The 15,145-nt window shown below is 38.5% G+C and overlaps 1 protein-coding gene across 1 annotated transcript in view; it reads right to left on the bottom strand.

Annotated features, from left to right (window-relative positions):
- The window catches only part of serinc4 (serine incorporator 4), a 54,833-nt gene extending 39,937 nt beyond the window's left edge, over nt 1–14,896 (bottom strand). Inside the window, exon 1 of the mRNA XM_057836742.1 lies at nt 14,745–14,896. Within this exon, the coding sequence (XP_057692725.1) occupies nt 14,745–14,771 (27 nt within the window). The 5' untranslated portion in view covers nt 14,772–14,896. The remainder of the gene's footprint in view (nt 1–14,744) is intronic.
- Between the last annotated feature and the right edge of the window lie 249 nt (nt 14,897–15,145).

The following is a 15,145-nucleotide window of genomic DNA, read 5'->3' as shown; positions in this document are numbered from 1 at the left end:
CCGTCGCCGTTTCGCGCAATGTGCAAAAGAGTATAATGAAACGTATTTTTTTCTTTTTAAATAATTAAAGATTTGTCTGCGAGCCAGATGCAGCCATCAAAAGAGCCAGATCTGGCTCAAGAGCCATAAGTTTCTGCGCCTGGTCTAAACAGTATGTTCAGACCAATTTACAGTGCAGGGTCTGTTGACCCCCCATAGGGACATTAGTGGGCAGTGGAAGAAGTACTCTGAGGACCTTCTCAATCTGATCATCACATCTTCTAATGGAGGAAGCAGACACTGGGGTCTCTGAGCTGGCCCCTGTTGATGTCACCGAGGAGGTTCACAAGCTCCTCGGTATTGCTCCTGGGGTGGAATACACCCGTACATCAAGTCTACGGATATTGTAGGACTGTTTTGGTTTTTACATCTTTACAACATTGCATTGCGGTCAGGTACTGTGCCTCTGGAATGGGAGACTAGGGTGGTAGTCCCTCTTTAAATGGCAAATGGTGTACTTGTGTAGTACTTTTCCACCTTTCAAGGCCCTCAAAGCGCTTTACACTACATCGCCATCCACCTACTGGTGAGAAGGGGTATCGGGGGGTGCATTCCAACTACCGTATTTTTCGGACTATAAGTCGCAGTTTTTTTCATAGTTTGGCTGGGGGTGCTATTTATACTCTGGAGCGACTTATGTGTGAAATTAACACATTCTATCATTTCACATGTCATTTTGGTGTTTCTTTCTTTCTTTCTTCTTTCTTTATTCATTTATTTTCCCTTCAGGCATGACAAATCCAAACAAACATATAGTATTTATATGTGTTTACAATTAATTCAACCAGAAAAGAAAAGGGCAGACGGGAGAAGCCGAAGCTTCTACTCCGGTGCGACTTATATACTGTATGTTTTTTTCCTCTTCGTTGTGCATTTTATGGCTGGTGCGACTTATACTCAGGTGCGACTTATAGCCTGAAAAATACGGTATACAAAAAGGGTATCACACTCCTTAGCCTGTAAGGTCTAAGGTCTATTTCAGGGTACTGGAGAGTACGACCGGTAGTCAAACTGTTCTTGTTCCAATCATGGCACACTGGACCAGCGGCGCACTGTCCATTGGGTGTTTTAGGGTTCATTAGCAGTTTACCAAGCTAGGTCACATGTCTTTGTAGACGTACAGAAGGCTTTTGACCGTGTCCCATATATAGCGTCCTTGGGGGGTGCTGTAGGAGTATTGGGTCAGGGGACATTTGTTGATGGCTGTCCGTTTCCTGTATTACTGCAGCAGGAGCATAGTTCGAATTGACAGTAGTAAGTCGGACATATTCCCCCTGTGCACAATGACCTCTGCCAAGGCTGCCATTTCTTACCAGTTCTGTTCATTAGTTTTATGGACAGAATTTCTAGGCGCAGCCATTGTTGGGAGGGCATCTGGTTTGGGGACCATCGTAAATCATTTCTGCTTTTTGCAGTCTTTCAACTCGAACTTTCAGTGTGCACTGGGACAGTCGAGTGTGACGAGAGTGGGATAAAGATCAGCACCTCTAAATCTTCTCGATCAGCAAAATGTGCCTTGCTCTCTTCAGGTCGGCAGAATGTCCTTGCCTAAAGCGGAGGAATTTAGCTATAGTTTCTCGGAATCTTGTTCACGAGTTATGCAAGGAAAATGAGATTGACAGACATATTAGTGCAGTGTTTGCTGTGATGTGGTCACTGTATTAGACTGTTGTGGTGAAGAAGGAATTGAGTCAAAAGGCAAATCTCATGATTTAGTGTTTTTTTCTTTTTTTTAATTCACTATGTTACCACCCTCACCTATGAACGAAACGACAAGGTCCTGCATACAAGCCGACGCAGGGTGTATGGGCACTCCCTTAGAGATAGCTGCTCCTCCCCATTGATAGAACTTCACTGAGGTGGCTGGGGCATCTGGTTTGGATGTCTCCTGGATTCCTCGTTGGTGTGGTGTTCTGGACATATCCCACTGGCCCCAAGGAAGAGCTTGGACACGCTGTAATGTTCGAGTCAATCAACAATAGCTTTCAGGATTCAGCACGACCCGAGTAAATAGTCTATCATTACCAGACTTCATCGTATGTCTAAAAGTGGCAAACACAAACAGCAAACTCCTCTGCCACTTTTACCGCGTCTGCTTATGAGGTCACGTTGCAGTTCGCTATACCAAGTGTGCAACAATCTTCCTGACTTGAGCAAACCATTTTTTTCTTCTCCTGTTAAAGACAAGCAGTGTGCCATAAACGAAAATCTAACTTTTTACTGAAGGTTCTTCACCATCCCACACCACCCAAAACAGCCAATAACTCTCCTTTGAGTGGGTACCGCTCCCTCACCACATAAACAATGAAAGGATTTGTCGGTGGCACATTATGCATTGCTTGCGTTCGTGTTGACGAGGCCATAAGTCTTACCACTGTAAGCTTTAATACACGCAAACCATGCTGATTGCAATATTTACTGTACAAACATTCATCCGAGCATTTGATTGGCTTTTTAAAAATATTTTAAAAGTAGAAATACAGGTGTCACTTTGATTTCTGTGTTGATGATGACATGTAAATAAAAAACAGTGTGTCTGCTAGCTATTATGAAGCACTCAGTGCAAGAAGAGAGAGTCAGATTAGATTTGGGTTAGTGTGTAGTGCCGAGCGCCTGGATAATCCTGTCGCTATTCAGTCCAGTGAGGATAACCTTCACCATCGCAGACAGGACTATTGGTACACTGTTACACTTTTTGAAGCCTCAAATCACCAGATTATTTTTTATAGCCACATACATTAGGTCAAAGAGTTGAATGTACTGCATACATACACTAACATGCTATAACAATACAATATTGGCACTTGCATACAATGGTATGAAAAAGTATCTGAACCTTTTGGAATTTCTCACATTTCTGCATAAAATCACCATCAAATGTGATTGATCTTTGTCAAAATCACACAGATGAAAATGCAGTGTCTGCTTGAACTAAAACCACCCAAAGATTTATAGGCTTTCATATTTTATTGAGGATAGCATGCAAACAATGACAGAAGGGGAAAAAATAAGTAAGTTTAAGGAGGCTTAAAGAGCAATTGAAACCAATTTTTACCAAACATTTTAAGTCAGGTGTGTGCCCAATCACTCATGAGTGGTTTAAAGCTGCCCTGCCCATTATAAAACACACACCTGGTAAGAAATATCTTGATGAGAAGCATTGTCGGATGTGCATCATGGCTCGGTCAAAAGAGCTGTCTGAAGACCTGTGATCAAGGATTGTTTATTTGTATAAAGTTGGGAAAGCATACAAAACCATCTCTAAAAGTCTGGATGTTCATCAATCGACAGTGAGAGAAGCTGTCTACAAATGGAGACATTTTGGCACTGTTGCTCCTCTCCCAAGGAGTGGCAATCCATCAAAGATGACGCCAAGAGTTCAATGCAGTATACTCAGAGAGCTAAAAAAGCTATAGCTATTGATGTGCGGTGGAGTTGTAAAAAAGGTAAATCACGAGATCGTGAAAAGTTTGAGGAAAAAATTATTTGAATTCTTCTTGAAGGAAAGTTACTTGTTAGCCTAGGCGTTTGATTGTGTCATGCATCTACAGAATCTCGCGAGGGTAACGACGTCACAGCATGCTCGCCTCCCTCCTCGGTGACAATCCTGACTACAAATGGAGAGAGTTTGGCACTGTTGCTTCTCTCCAAAGGAGTGGCCATCCACCAAAGATGACGCCAAGAGTTTAGCGCAGAATACCCAGAGAGGTAAAAAAGAACCCTTGAGTATCTGCTCAAGACGTACACAAATCACTGGCACAGTCCAATATTTCTGTGCACACATCAACTATATGTAAAACTATGGCCAAGAATCGTGTTCATGGGAGGACTCCATGGAGGAAGCCACTGGGGTCTAAAAAAAACCCATTGTTGCTCGTTAAATGTTCACAAAAAGGACATTGAACACTCCAAAGAAGCTTTGGCAAAATATTTTGTGGACTGATGAAACCAAAGTTGAATTGTGGTCATGTGTGGAGGAAAAATGGAACAGTTCACCAACATCAACACCGTGAAGCATGGTGGAGGGAGCATCATGATTTTGGACTGTTTTGCTGCCTGAGGGTCTGGACAACTTGCAGTCATTAATGGAAGAATGAATTCAAAAGTTCATCAAGATGTTTTGCAGGAAAACCTGAGGCTGTCTGTCAGAGATTTGAAGCAAAAAAGAGAATGGATGCTGCAACAAGACAATGATCCAAATCACAGAAGTTTAAATCAACTTCAGGATGGTTTCAGAAGAACAAAATACACGTTCTGGAGTGGCCAAGCCACAGTCCAGATTTGAACTCCATTGAGATGCTGTGGCATGACCTAAAAACAGCGATTCATTCCAGACATCCCAAGAATCTGACTGAACTACAGCAGTACTGTCTAGAAGAATGGGCCAAAATTAGTCCTGATCGATGTGCCAGACTGATCTGATCTACATCTGGTTGAAGTTATTGCTGCCAAATGGGGGGGCACAAAATATTAAATGTGATGGTTCACGTACTTATTTTCCCCCTTCTGTCATTGTTTGCATTTTATCCTCATTAAAATATGAAAACCTATAAATGTTTGTATGGTAATGTTTAGGTAAAGCAGACAGTTTTTTCATCTGTGTTATTTTGACAAAGATCAGATCACATTTGATGGGGATTTTATGCAGAAATGTGAGAAATTCCAAAAGGTTCAGATACTTTTTCAAATCACTGTAATATTGTATAATACAGTGTGTAAAACATTATTGTTTATAAACATAAAAACACTAACTTTTCATTGACACAAAAAGCTGTGAGGTTTGCAGTTTTGAGCCTTACTCCACCAAATGGTGTGAAAAGTCATTTATACGCAAACTAGTTCAGAGATCATTTCAAAAGTTTCAAAATAAACTACTTCAGTTCATACCGATTCATGCTGTTCCAAAAATGAACTAGTTAAGTGATTTATTTCTTTAATCCCTGATGTGTTTTTGCACAATCCATTACACTACAATTTGCTGTCAATTTTATTATTTCCTGACCAAAAGTATCACAAAACATTTAGGACTTGGGTCATGACAGTGCAATATTTGTATGTAAAACTAAGTGTAATAGTAATTAAAAACATAAATAAACAACAACTTGATATAACTCAGAGTCTAAGGCAATTGACATAATGGTACAACTTTATCTGAAGTAAGTAAGATGTCCAAACGTGTGCTTGAAATTGATGAATATAATCATAAAATGGGGCCTTTCTCATTTCATGAGAAAGTTGGAATGACATTAAGGAAATGTTTGTTTAAATACAAATAAAGGTAAATTGGTTGATAAAGTTCATGGTTAATGAATGACTGAGAAAAGAATCCTGAATGACTTAACTCATTCACTGCCAGCAGTTCCAGTTAAAAAATATTTGACATCCATCCCCGTCAATGGCATCGAATCAGTTATGCAGGTGGGTGCTTTGCAAGTGTTTGCGATATTTATATATTTGGCATTTCATTTATTTATTTTAATGTTTATTTTGAGATTGATCTATGTCTATTCACTTCAAATGTTAGATAATTATTCTCGTATTTAGTGATTTTTTAAAAATATATTTATTGATTTATTTCAGTATTTATTATTTCATTTTGACATTCCTGTTCCACGGCTTCTATTACCAATCACTGATCCTCAAAATCCAAACGGCTCATGTAAACCAATACATTTATAAAACAACAAAATAATCTAGCACGGTATGGCTGTTGAATAACCATCATTATTAGCATGGTACCTTTTTAAGCATTTCAAAAGGGTACAGAATCAGTGTTCAGTGTCTGCCAACATTCACTTTCTAGGAATTGTGGAACAGAGGAGAAGTTAAACTCAGCTAAGAAGATTAGGCTATCACACCCGCAAGGTAAAAACAACTGCTCTTTTCACTGAATTGGCAGCAGTATCAGTCTGAAAATAAAGTTTTGGAGGGAATCAATCCAGGAAAAAGAAAATCCACTTTTGTCAAAGTACAAATCAATTGGCAAATACATTGTTTGATGGAGAGACAGGGATCCGTTATTTTCTGACTATGGAGTTGCATAATATTATAGTTTTATTTGTCTGCAAGTGCCATTTTAAAAAATCCTGGACTCCCATTTTTTTAAAAAAGGAATTAAACCTTTCATGCAATAATTATGTTGTTTTTTTTCTCTCTCTCTCTTCCACAAATCCTTACAGGGCACTCATTTAACTCATAGGCTGCCATTGACGGCGCTAGATGTCCAATCCATTTTGACTGGGAGGTGCAAATGACATACGGAATATAAAGGTAAATACAGTATATATTCAGCTGAAGCAGATACTATTACTACTACTATCTGCCAAATATTTTTGGGGTATGTTATAAACCAATTCAGCAATTTTAGCAATTTTTTAGGGATATGAATAAATTATCTTTGACAATAAATATCAGAGCCGTGCACTGTCACTTTGGCTGCCACACAATATATCACCCAATATCTAGCAGGGTGGTTGTAAATGGTAAACTATTTTGTCCAAGTGACTAACACATGTTGCTCAGAAAGATCCAATCACCCGCTCATGGTCCAGCATTCCTGGGGGCCCTGTTCACTGTCAGATAATTACTGCTGCCTTGTGGGAGAGGGGAAAGTGCCAGAGAGAACAAACAAAAGCAAATTAGAGGCAGCAAATTGTGCCTTCAATGTTCGATCTATAGTTTCAATAGAATTGGGTGATAACAATTGGCTCAAATCCAAACTTTGGCCAGAGAAACAAACCATTCATTCACCATCTGTCATCAGAGTACAACTATAACCTTTATATATTTACTACTGTCATAGTCCTTTCTGCACTTCCCGTTTCATTTGAGATGAGAGGAGAAAACAGGTGGATTGGCATAGAATCCAAATGTACCCGGCGTCATGTTTTAATGTAAAGGATTTACATTGATATCAGATTATTTAGTAGTTATTATTTAAGGGTATGGACAATAGTGGTGTGCGATACTACATTTTTTGGGGCATTCATGTGGTCCAAGTAACAAACAGGGCCTGTATTGCCAATACAGGCAAAATGCAGATACTATTTAATGTACTGTATATATATATATGTATACTGTATTTAAGATGGCTCATCAAATTACTAAATCATTTTTTTCATGACCCTCAAGTGTTTTTGTAAAGATACATTTATGAGTTGTAATGTAATATCATACCAGCAGTATAATAATAATAGTTTTTAAATATCAACAATACTTTTGTTTACACAATCATTTCTAAGGAAATTATATCGTCCCAAAAACACTGTTATCACGACAGGCCAAAACTGGCCCATACCAGAACAACACATTTTACAACAACAAAAAGAACAACAATCTTGGAGCATAAGCACCACTCCAACTTTTTGAACATCAGTGACATATTCTAGCCTTCTGGTATGCAAATCACATTCACATTCGCATCGCATTCACATTAATTGGGGTAGCACGGTTTCTTCTCGTTTAAAAGTAAGTAATTGTGTGAGACAGGGAGGAATACTCTCACCATATAGGTTCAATAGATGTACAATAGATGTACAATAGATGTAATACTGGCTGTGTTGTAGGAAGCACTATCATTAACCATCTTATGTACACGGATGATGTGGTGGTGCTCTCTCAATACTGTGCTGGCTTACAGGAGTTACTCTCATTATGTTCTCACTTTGGTGACCAATTTGACATCAAGTACAATGCAGAAAAAAGTAACATTATGATTATACGATCTAAAGGAGATAGGGGGGCTGTATTCCCTCGCTTCTTTGTGCTTAAAAAAGCGCTCAATGTCTGCAATGAGGCTCAATATCTCGGCCACTTTATAACTGCTTATTTGTAAGATGACAGGCACATTCACCGTCAATGCAGTAAGCTTTATGCAGAGGCAAACATGCATAAGAGAACATTTTTTATGTGTTCCTTCCACGTGAAAACATCACTGTTCAGGTCATATTGCACACCCTTTTACACCGCTCACCTGTGGACCAGGTACTTAGCTAAGTCCATGCAGAGGCTAAATGCAGCCTATAATAATGCCTTGAGGCTGTTATTGCGTGTGCCTGGATGTTACAATGCCAGCAAATTATTTGTCAGTTCTGGGCTACCCACCTTTAAAGCGCTATTAAGAAATCTGATTATTGTGTGTCAATCAAATGAGTCTGAAGATAGTATTTTCATGAAAATAATAGGCCCTACAAATAGTTATAGATGTAAGTCAAGCATGTGGCACCATTGGCGTAAAAGCCTGTCTGTTGTGCACAGATAGTTTGTGCCTTTTTAATGTTCTTTCTTTTCTAATGTCTGTTTCTGTGTTTTCTTATGTCATTATTTTTCTGTTGTTTTGTGTGCTATGGACACCCTGGGTGACTCCTGAATAAATATATATACAGTGGGGCAAATAAGTATTTAGTCAACCACTAATTGTGCAAGTTCTCCCACTTGAAAATATTAGAGAGGCCTGGAATTGTCAACATGGGTAAACCTCAACCATGAGAGACAGAATGTGGGAAAAAAAACAGAAAATCACATTGTTTGATTTTTAAAGAATTTATTTGCATATCATGGTGGAAAATAAGTATTTGGTCAATACCAAAAGTTCATCTCAATACTTTGTTATGTACCCGTTGTTGGAAATAACGCAGGCCAAACGGTTTCCGTAACTCTTCACAAGCTTTTCACACACTGTTGCTGGTATTTTGGCCCATTCCCCCATGCAGATCTCCTCTAGAGCAGTGATGTTTTGGGGCTGTCGTTGGGCAACACGGACTTTCAACTCCCTCCACAGATTTTCTATGGGGTTGAGATCTGGACACTGGCTCAGCCACTCCAGGACCTTGAAATGCTTCTTACGAAGCCACTCCTTTGTTGCCCTGGCTGTGTGTTTGGGATCATTGTCATGCTGCAAGACCCAGCCATGTCTCATCTTCAATGCCCTTGCTGATCGAAGGAGATTTTCACTCAAAATCTCTCGATACATGGCCCCATTCATTCTTTCCTTTACACCAGGGGTCCCCAAACTTTTTCCTGTGAGGGCCACATAACCCTTCTCTTCTCTGATGAGGGGCCGGGGTCAGTTTGTAACAGAAAAAGTGTGACGATTGCAGGAGTGCCTAAATGTAAAAATGTATTGTTTTTCAGAAAGCCACAATCAAATAACCCTTTCTGGATTCTTCACGGAACCAAAGTAAATAAAATAAAAATGATATAATATAATATAGTATAATATAATATAATTAGGGCTGTCAAACGATTAAAATTTTTAAGCGAGTTAATCACAGCTTAAAAATTAATCGTAATTAATCGCAATTCAAACATCTCTAAAATATGCCTTATTTTTCTGTAAATTATTGTTGGAATGGAAAGATAAGACACAAGACGGATATATACATTCAACATACTGTACATAAGTACTGTATTTGTTTATTATAACAATAAATCAACAAGATGGCATTAACATTAATATTCTGTCAAAGCAATCCCTGGATAGAACGACTTGTAGTTCTTAAAAGATAGATTTTAGTACAAATTATAGAAATTTTATGTTAAAACCCCTCTTAATGTTTTCGTTTTAATAAAATTGGTAAAATTTTCAATCAAAAAAATTAACTAGTAGCTCACCATTGTTGATGTCAAGAATTACACAATGCTCATGGTGCATAAAATCAGTCGCACCCAAGCGCCAGCAGAGGGAGACAAAAAACACAAGTAACAAGTGGACATGACACTGCTGTCATTTTAATCTGTTTGAGCGGGGCATATGCGTTAATTGCGTCAAATATTTTAACGTGATTAATGAAAAAAATTAATTACCGCCCGTTAACGCGATAACTTTGACAGCCCTTAATATAATATAATATAATATAATATAATATAATATAATATAATATAATATAATATAATATAATATAATATAATATAATATAATATAATATAATCAGGGGTGCACATAATTTTTTTGCCCAGGTTCTCAGAGGAGGACCTGGAGATGTGACTTGGTCCTCATTGAGCTTGAGAGCCGACCCACCTGACGCGATAAATTTATGACAAGCTTTACTTAGAGCCAATTAACTTTGATTAATTATATTAACAGTTAATCCTTGATTAACATCAACTGGCACAACAAAATTGCCATTACTTTGAAGTGAAATGTAAAGAAATAAACATAAAAGCACCAATTCAAAATAAAGGGCATTATGCGGCTCCCACATTAACTCCAAGCCTTTTTAAAAGTGGGATGTCCTCCTCATAAGACCTCATTGAACGTGTATGTTTAGCTTTGTAAAATGCGAGCAAAAACACGTTTGTCAGTGCATGTCGCTGTTCATTACCTTTATTCCGCCCTATTCCGCCACATGTCCATAGGGCGAGTGGGGTCCTGTTTGACATCGATAGTTTGCTTAATTGCCACATGCTCTCTGTTTTTTTCGTGCTTTTCAAAGTTTGGATGGCTGAAATTCTTTGACCCTACATAAAATGCGTTGCTCTAATCGGCGACATTGGGATTCTCACGGCACATTTTGTACCGCATTTCCGTGCGAGCATCATTCACTTCTAGCCATGGTACCTCCTGTAGCCACTTTTCAGCAAAAGTCCTTTTTTTCGGTAGCTCCAGTGACGTCTCTGTCGTCTGTCTCTCTTTTGACGGGGGTGGGGGAACACGGAAGTAATTACTCAGTGTGGCCTGCCTCATCGACATTTTGAGAAGTTATTTTCTCGTGTCCGCCGCAAATAGTGGTCAGCCATCGGTACGCAAAAGCGTATGGAAGCCGTTGATGGCCAGCGCGTTTGTCTACGTCCAGTACGCATGTGCGGACCACTTATGTGCACCCCTGAATATAATATAATATAATATAATATCATGTAATGTAATATAATATAATAATAATGTATTAATTAAATAGATAATAACCAAATAATCATTGCTCAGTTCTTCACAGAAAAAAGCCAGGACATGAATAACTCTATTGGGGAAAAAAAAAAAAAATTTTTTTTTTTTTTTTTTTTTTACAATTTTTTTTTTTTTTTTTTTTTTTGTTCAGGGGGCCGGACCAAATGTGGCTGCGGGCCGTATCCGGCCCGCGGGCCGTAGTTTGGGGACCCCTGCTTTACACAGATCAGTCGTCCTGCTCCCTTTGCAGAAAAAGTCCCAAAGCATGATGTTTCCACCCCCATCCTTCATAGTGGGTATGGTGTTCTTCGGATGCAATTCAGTATTCTTTCTCCTCCAAACACGAGAACCTGTGTTTCAACCAAAAAGTTTTATTTTGGTTTCATCTGACCATAACACATTCTGCCAGTCCTCTTCTGGATCATTCAAATGCTCTCTAGCGAACCGCAGACGGGCCTGGACATGTACTGGCTTCAGCAGGGGGACACGTCTGGCAGTGCAGGATTTGAGTCCCTGGCGGCGCATTGTGTTACTGAAAGTAGCCTTTGTTACTGTGATCCCAGCTCTCTGTAGGTCATTCATTATGTCCCCCAGTGTGGTTCTGGGATTTTTGCTCACCGTTCTTGTTATCATTTTGACGCCACGGAGTAAGATCTTGCATGGAGCCCCAGGTCGAGGGAGATTATCAGTGGTCTTCCATTTTCTAATAATTGCTCCCAATTGATTTCTTTACACCAAGCATTTTACCTATTGCAGATTCAGTCTTCTCAGCCTGGTGCGGGTCTACAATTTTGTCTCTGGTGTCCTTCGACAGCTCTTTGGTCTTGGCCATAGCGGAGTTTGGAGTATGACTGACTGAGGTTGTGGACAGGTGTCTTTTATACCGATAATGAGGTAAAACAGGTGCCATTAATACATGTAACAAGTGGAGCCTCGTTAGACCTTGTTGGACCTCGTTAGAAGAAGGTAGACCTCTTTGACAGCCAGAAATCTTGCTTGTTTGTAGGTGACCAAATACTTATTTTCCACTCTAATTTGGAAATAAATTCTTTAAAAATCAAACAATGTGATTTTCAGTTTTTTTTGCCACATTCTGTCTCTCATGGTTGAGGTTTACCCATGTTGACAATTACAGGCCTTTCTAATCTTTTCAAGTAGGAGAACTTGCACAATTCACAATTCATATAACGGATTACACAACATTATAGTGATGTACTATATGCTTCCTAATTTTTTTTCCCGTACCACACAATTTAGCTCTAAAATATTAAGCCTAGTTCAATTAAAGTGGCATGAATATTAACAGAGCTTGAAATTTTACAGTTCAATCAACTACATAACGACATTTGACTGTCAAAAACCTTCATCGTTCTGAGCTATTTCAACTGCTTGGGATTACAGTGTACAAAGCAGTACACAGTAGAGTATACGCATCACGCAGATGATCACTGACTTGGGTTGTTTGTATTCAAGGTGCGTTACAACTACCCATGTGCTACAACCCACTATTTGTTAAGTTTAACATATTTAATTATTTTAAATTCAAAATTCAAATTTATTTATGTAGCCCTTTTACAAACCCTGAGACGTCCTCAAAGCGCTTTACAAAAAAAGTAAAATATAGTACATAATAAATAAAAGGCAGGAGAGTACTTTACAATAAAATCGACGAGGGAAAAAAAAAACACTGCATCATTCTAAAACTCATTAGAGCAAATCAAACAAAATCAAACAGGTATTCCAAATCCAATCCAAACACATTAAAACCCTAAATACCAGGCTACCCTAGTTCGGAGGAAAAGCTGTTCTAAGAAAGTAGATCTTTAATCTAGATTTTAAAAGGCTTAAATCAGTGATGGTGTGGATGTCAGGGGAGGGACTATTTTACAACCTGGGGGCAGAAAACGTGAAAGACTGATCACCCCACAGATCAAGGGCGTAGGCGTATTAAATGGACCATTTTCATTATGTTCAGACTTACATGTACCTCTTTTCACTTGCGGGATGTGCCAGTCCATTTTTTTTCTCCTAAGCGCTCATTTGATTGGCTATTGACTTGGAACACCCCCCCACACACACACACCCACACAAACACACACAGACACCCACACATTAGATATTAAAGCTATTAGAGATATTCGAAGTTTTTATTCAGCCAGCAGCAGCCACTGTAAGAAATGTAAAAATATGTCAATTTTGTGGAACTGGGGAACACACCACTAATTTAGCTACTGAACATCTGACCTGCATCAGATTAGCATAACATTAAACTGTGTCAATTTTCTAACCTGCAAAACTCGAGCAGGAAGCTGCTTAAAGAGTCCTCCTTTATGTTTTTTCTACTGTTAACATTAATTAAACTGTGAGAAATGTAGTGAACTGAGTTTTACTCCTTTCTTCCCAATTTTGCGTTTAATTTTATTCATGCGATCTTAAAGCAGTCCACTGGAGCTTTCTTTTTTTTTTCTTTGAGTTTGGTAGTGCTTGTGGAAAAAAGCAGTAGTTGACCTGAAAAACGGCTCAATTTTTATTTATTTGTTTTTTTATTTCCTGACAAAGATTTTCAGTTGTAATTAATTTCTTTATTTAGACAATGTTGAGTGGTACTAAGACAAATGTTTTTTTTGTTTGGGTTTTTTTTTTTTTTTTTTTGCATTCCTGGATAGTAAAGAGATGATTAACAAGTTTGTATTTATTGTGAATGTTAATATAATTTATGTTCAAGTAATGCAAGTTAAATTTCCGAAAAATCCGGAAAAAAATTCTGGAAGATTTCAAAATACTTCTTAAGTAATTTTTTAAAAACAAAGCTTTGAATTGAACGGTGTAGGCTAAATCAATACACATAAAAGTTAGAATGAGTCAATACAAATTTATTTTGCATTGATCATTGAGAATGTCCCGTCCCCAGCAAAAAGTGTACATGCAGGTTATTTATGCCATATCGTCCCTACCAATGTTGAGACCAAACCTACGCCCTTGCCACAGATTAAGCCTTGATCTAGGAACTTGAAAGAGAAGCTGGCTGGAAGAACGAAGAGCTCTGCCAGGATTGACAAGGGAAGGAGCCCTGCCATTAATAGAATTAAAAACAAACAGTAAACGATTAAAATCAATCCTGAAGTGAACTGGAAACCAGTGGAGTGACGATGACATATGTGATATCATATCTGGATGTTAAAAATCGAGCAGCAACATTCTGGACAAGTTGCAGACACAAAATAGAGGCCTTGGAAAGACCAACATAAAGTGCACTGTAGAAATCGAGCCATGAATTGCTTTTTCAAGATCATGGCGGCTAAGAAAAAGGTTCACTTTGGCCAAGAGGCGGAGCTGGGAAAGAAATTTGAATCAATTTCTTTTTCAAAGTTGAGCCTGTCATCAAATATTCCTTACAAGTTTTTTTTTACTTGTGACTAACAAAATGGAGCCAGAGTAACAAAATTGGGTGCAAGAGCATTCATCATGAATGGCGTACCAAAAGTTATACATTCAGTTTTGTAAACTTTAAGGAGCAAAAAGTTACATTTTAAGTTGTGTGTCTACTAAATACATAGTGATATTGCATATAACAGGGGTATGATACTGTATATAAAAGGTCAGGTCTCATTCGTTCACGGCTTTTGGAATGCAAACACATTAGAAATGTTGCTTTGTTTTCACAATTACTGGTGGAAACCACAAACAAAACCAACCAATAACTTTTTACGTCCCATAATTTTGTGTTTAGTCCCACTGAGCTATATTGTATGTTTAGGTTATTGTGAATAAGGCTCCACGTTTTGCCCTAGGTTTAACAGAAGGACCACAAAACAAGTCTTACCTGTGCCCTGGCGATGTGACCTGACATTGCGTCCCTGACAACTGATGTGAGAGGCCCCTAAAATCCAGTTTTGACTCAGTCATATAGAAGTATAAAAGGGTTGTTGTGATCGAGCCATCGTTTTACTGGCAACAGTTCCATTCCGACAACATTCCTTCAAGGATGAAGCATTGAATCCCGAGAGAAGCGACGTGACTTTTAGCCTTCCTCGGAAGCCGTTTTATTCTTTCTTAATCTGATTTAGATGGGTACACTGAAAAGTGTGCACTCACAAATGGGCAGGAAATGTCTGGAGATAGCTTATGTGCCACAGCAGTTTAAGGGTCATTTCTATACAAAGTCTAGTAAACCTCTTATAATGGACAGAAAAAGAACAGCCATGAAGTGAATGGATAATCCGG

Source organism: Corythoichthys intestinalis, chromosome 1 (assembly GCF_030265065.1).
Source record: "Corythoichthys intestinalis isolate RoL2023-P3 chromosome 1, ASM3026506v1, whole genome shotgun sequence".
Classification (NCBI taxonomy): Eukaryota; Metazoa; Chordata; class Actinopteri; order Syngnathiformes; family Syngnathidae; genus Corythoichthys; species Corythoichthys intestinalis.
Note: the sequence above shows the minus strand (reverse complement) of the source record. Positions and strands in the feature narration are given on the sequence as shown.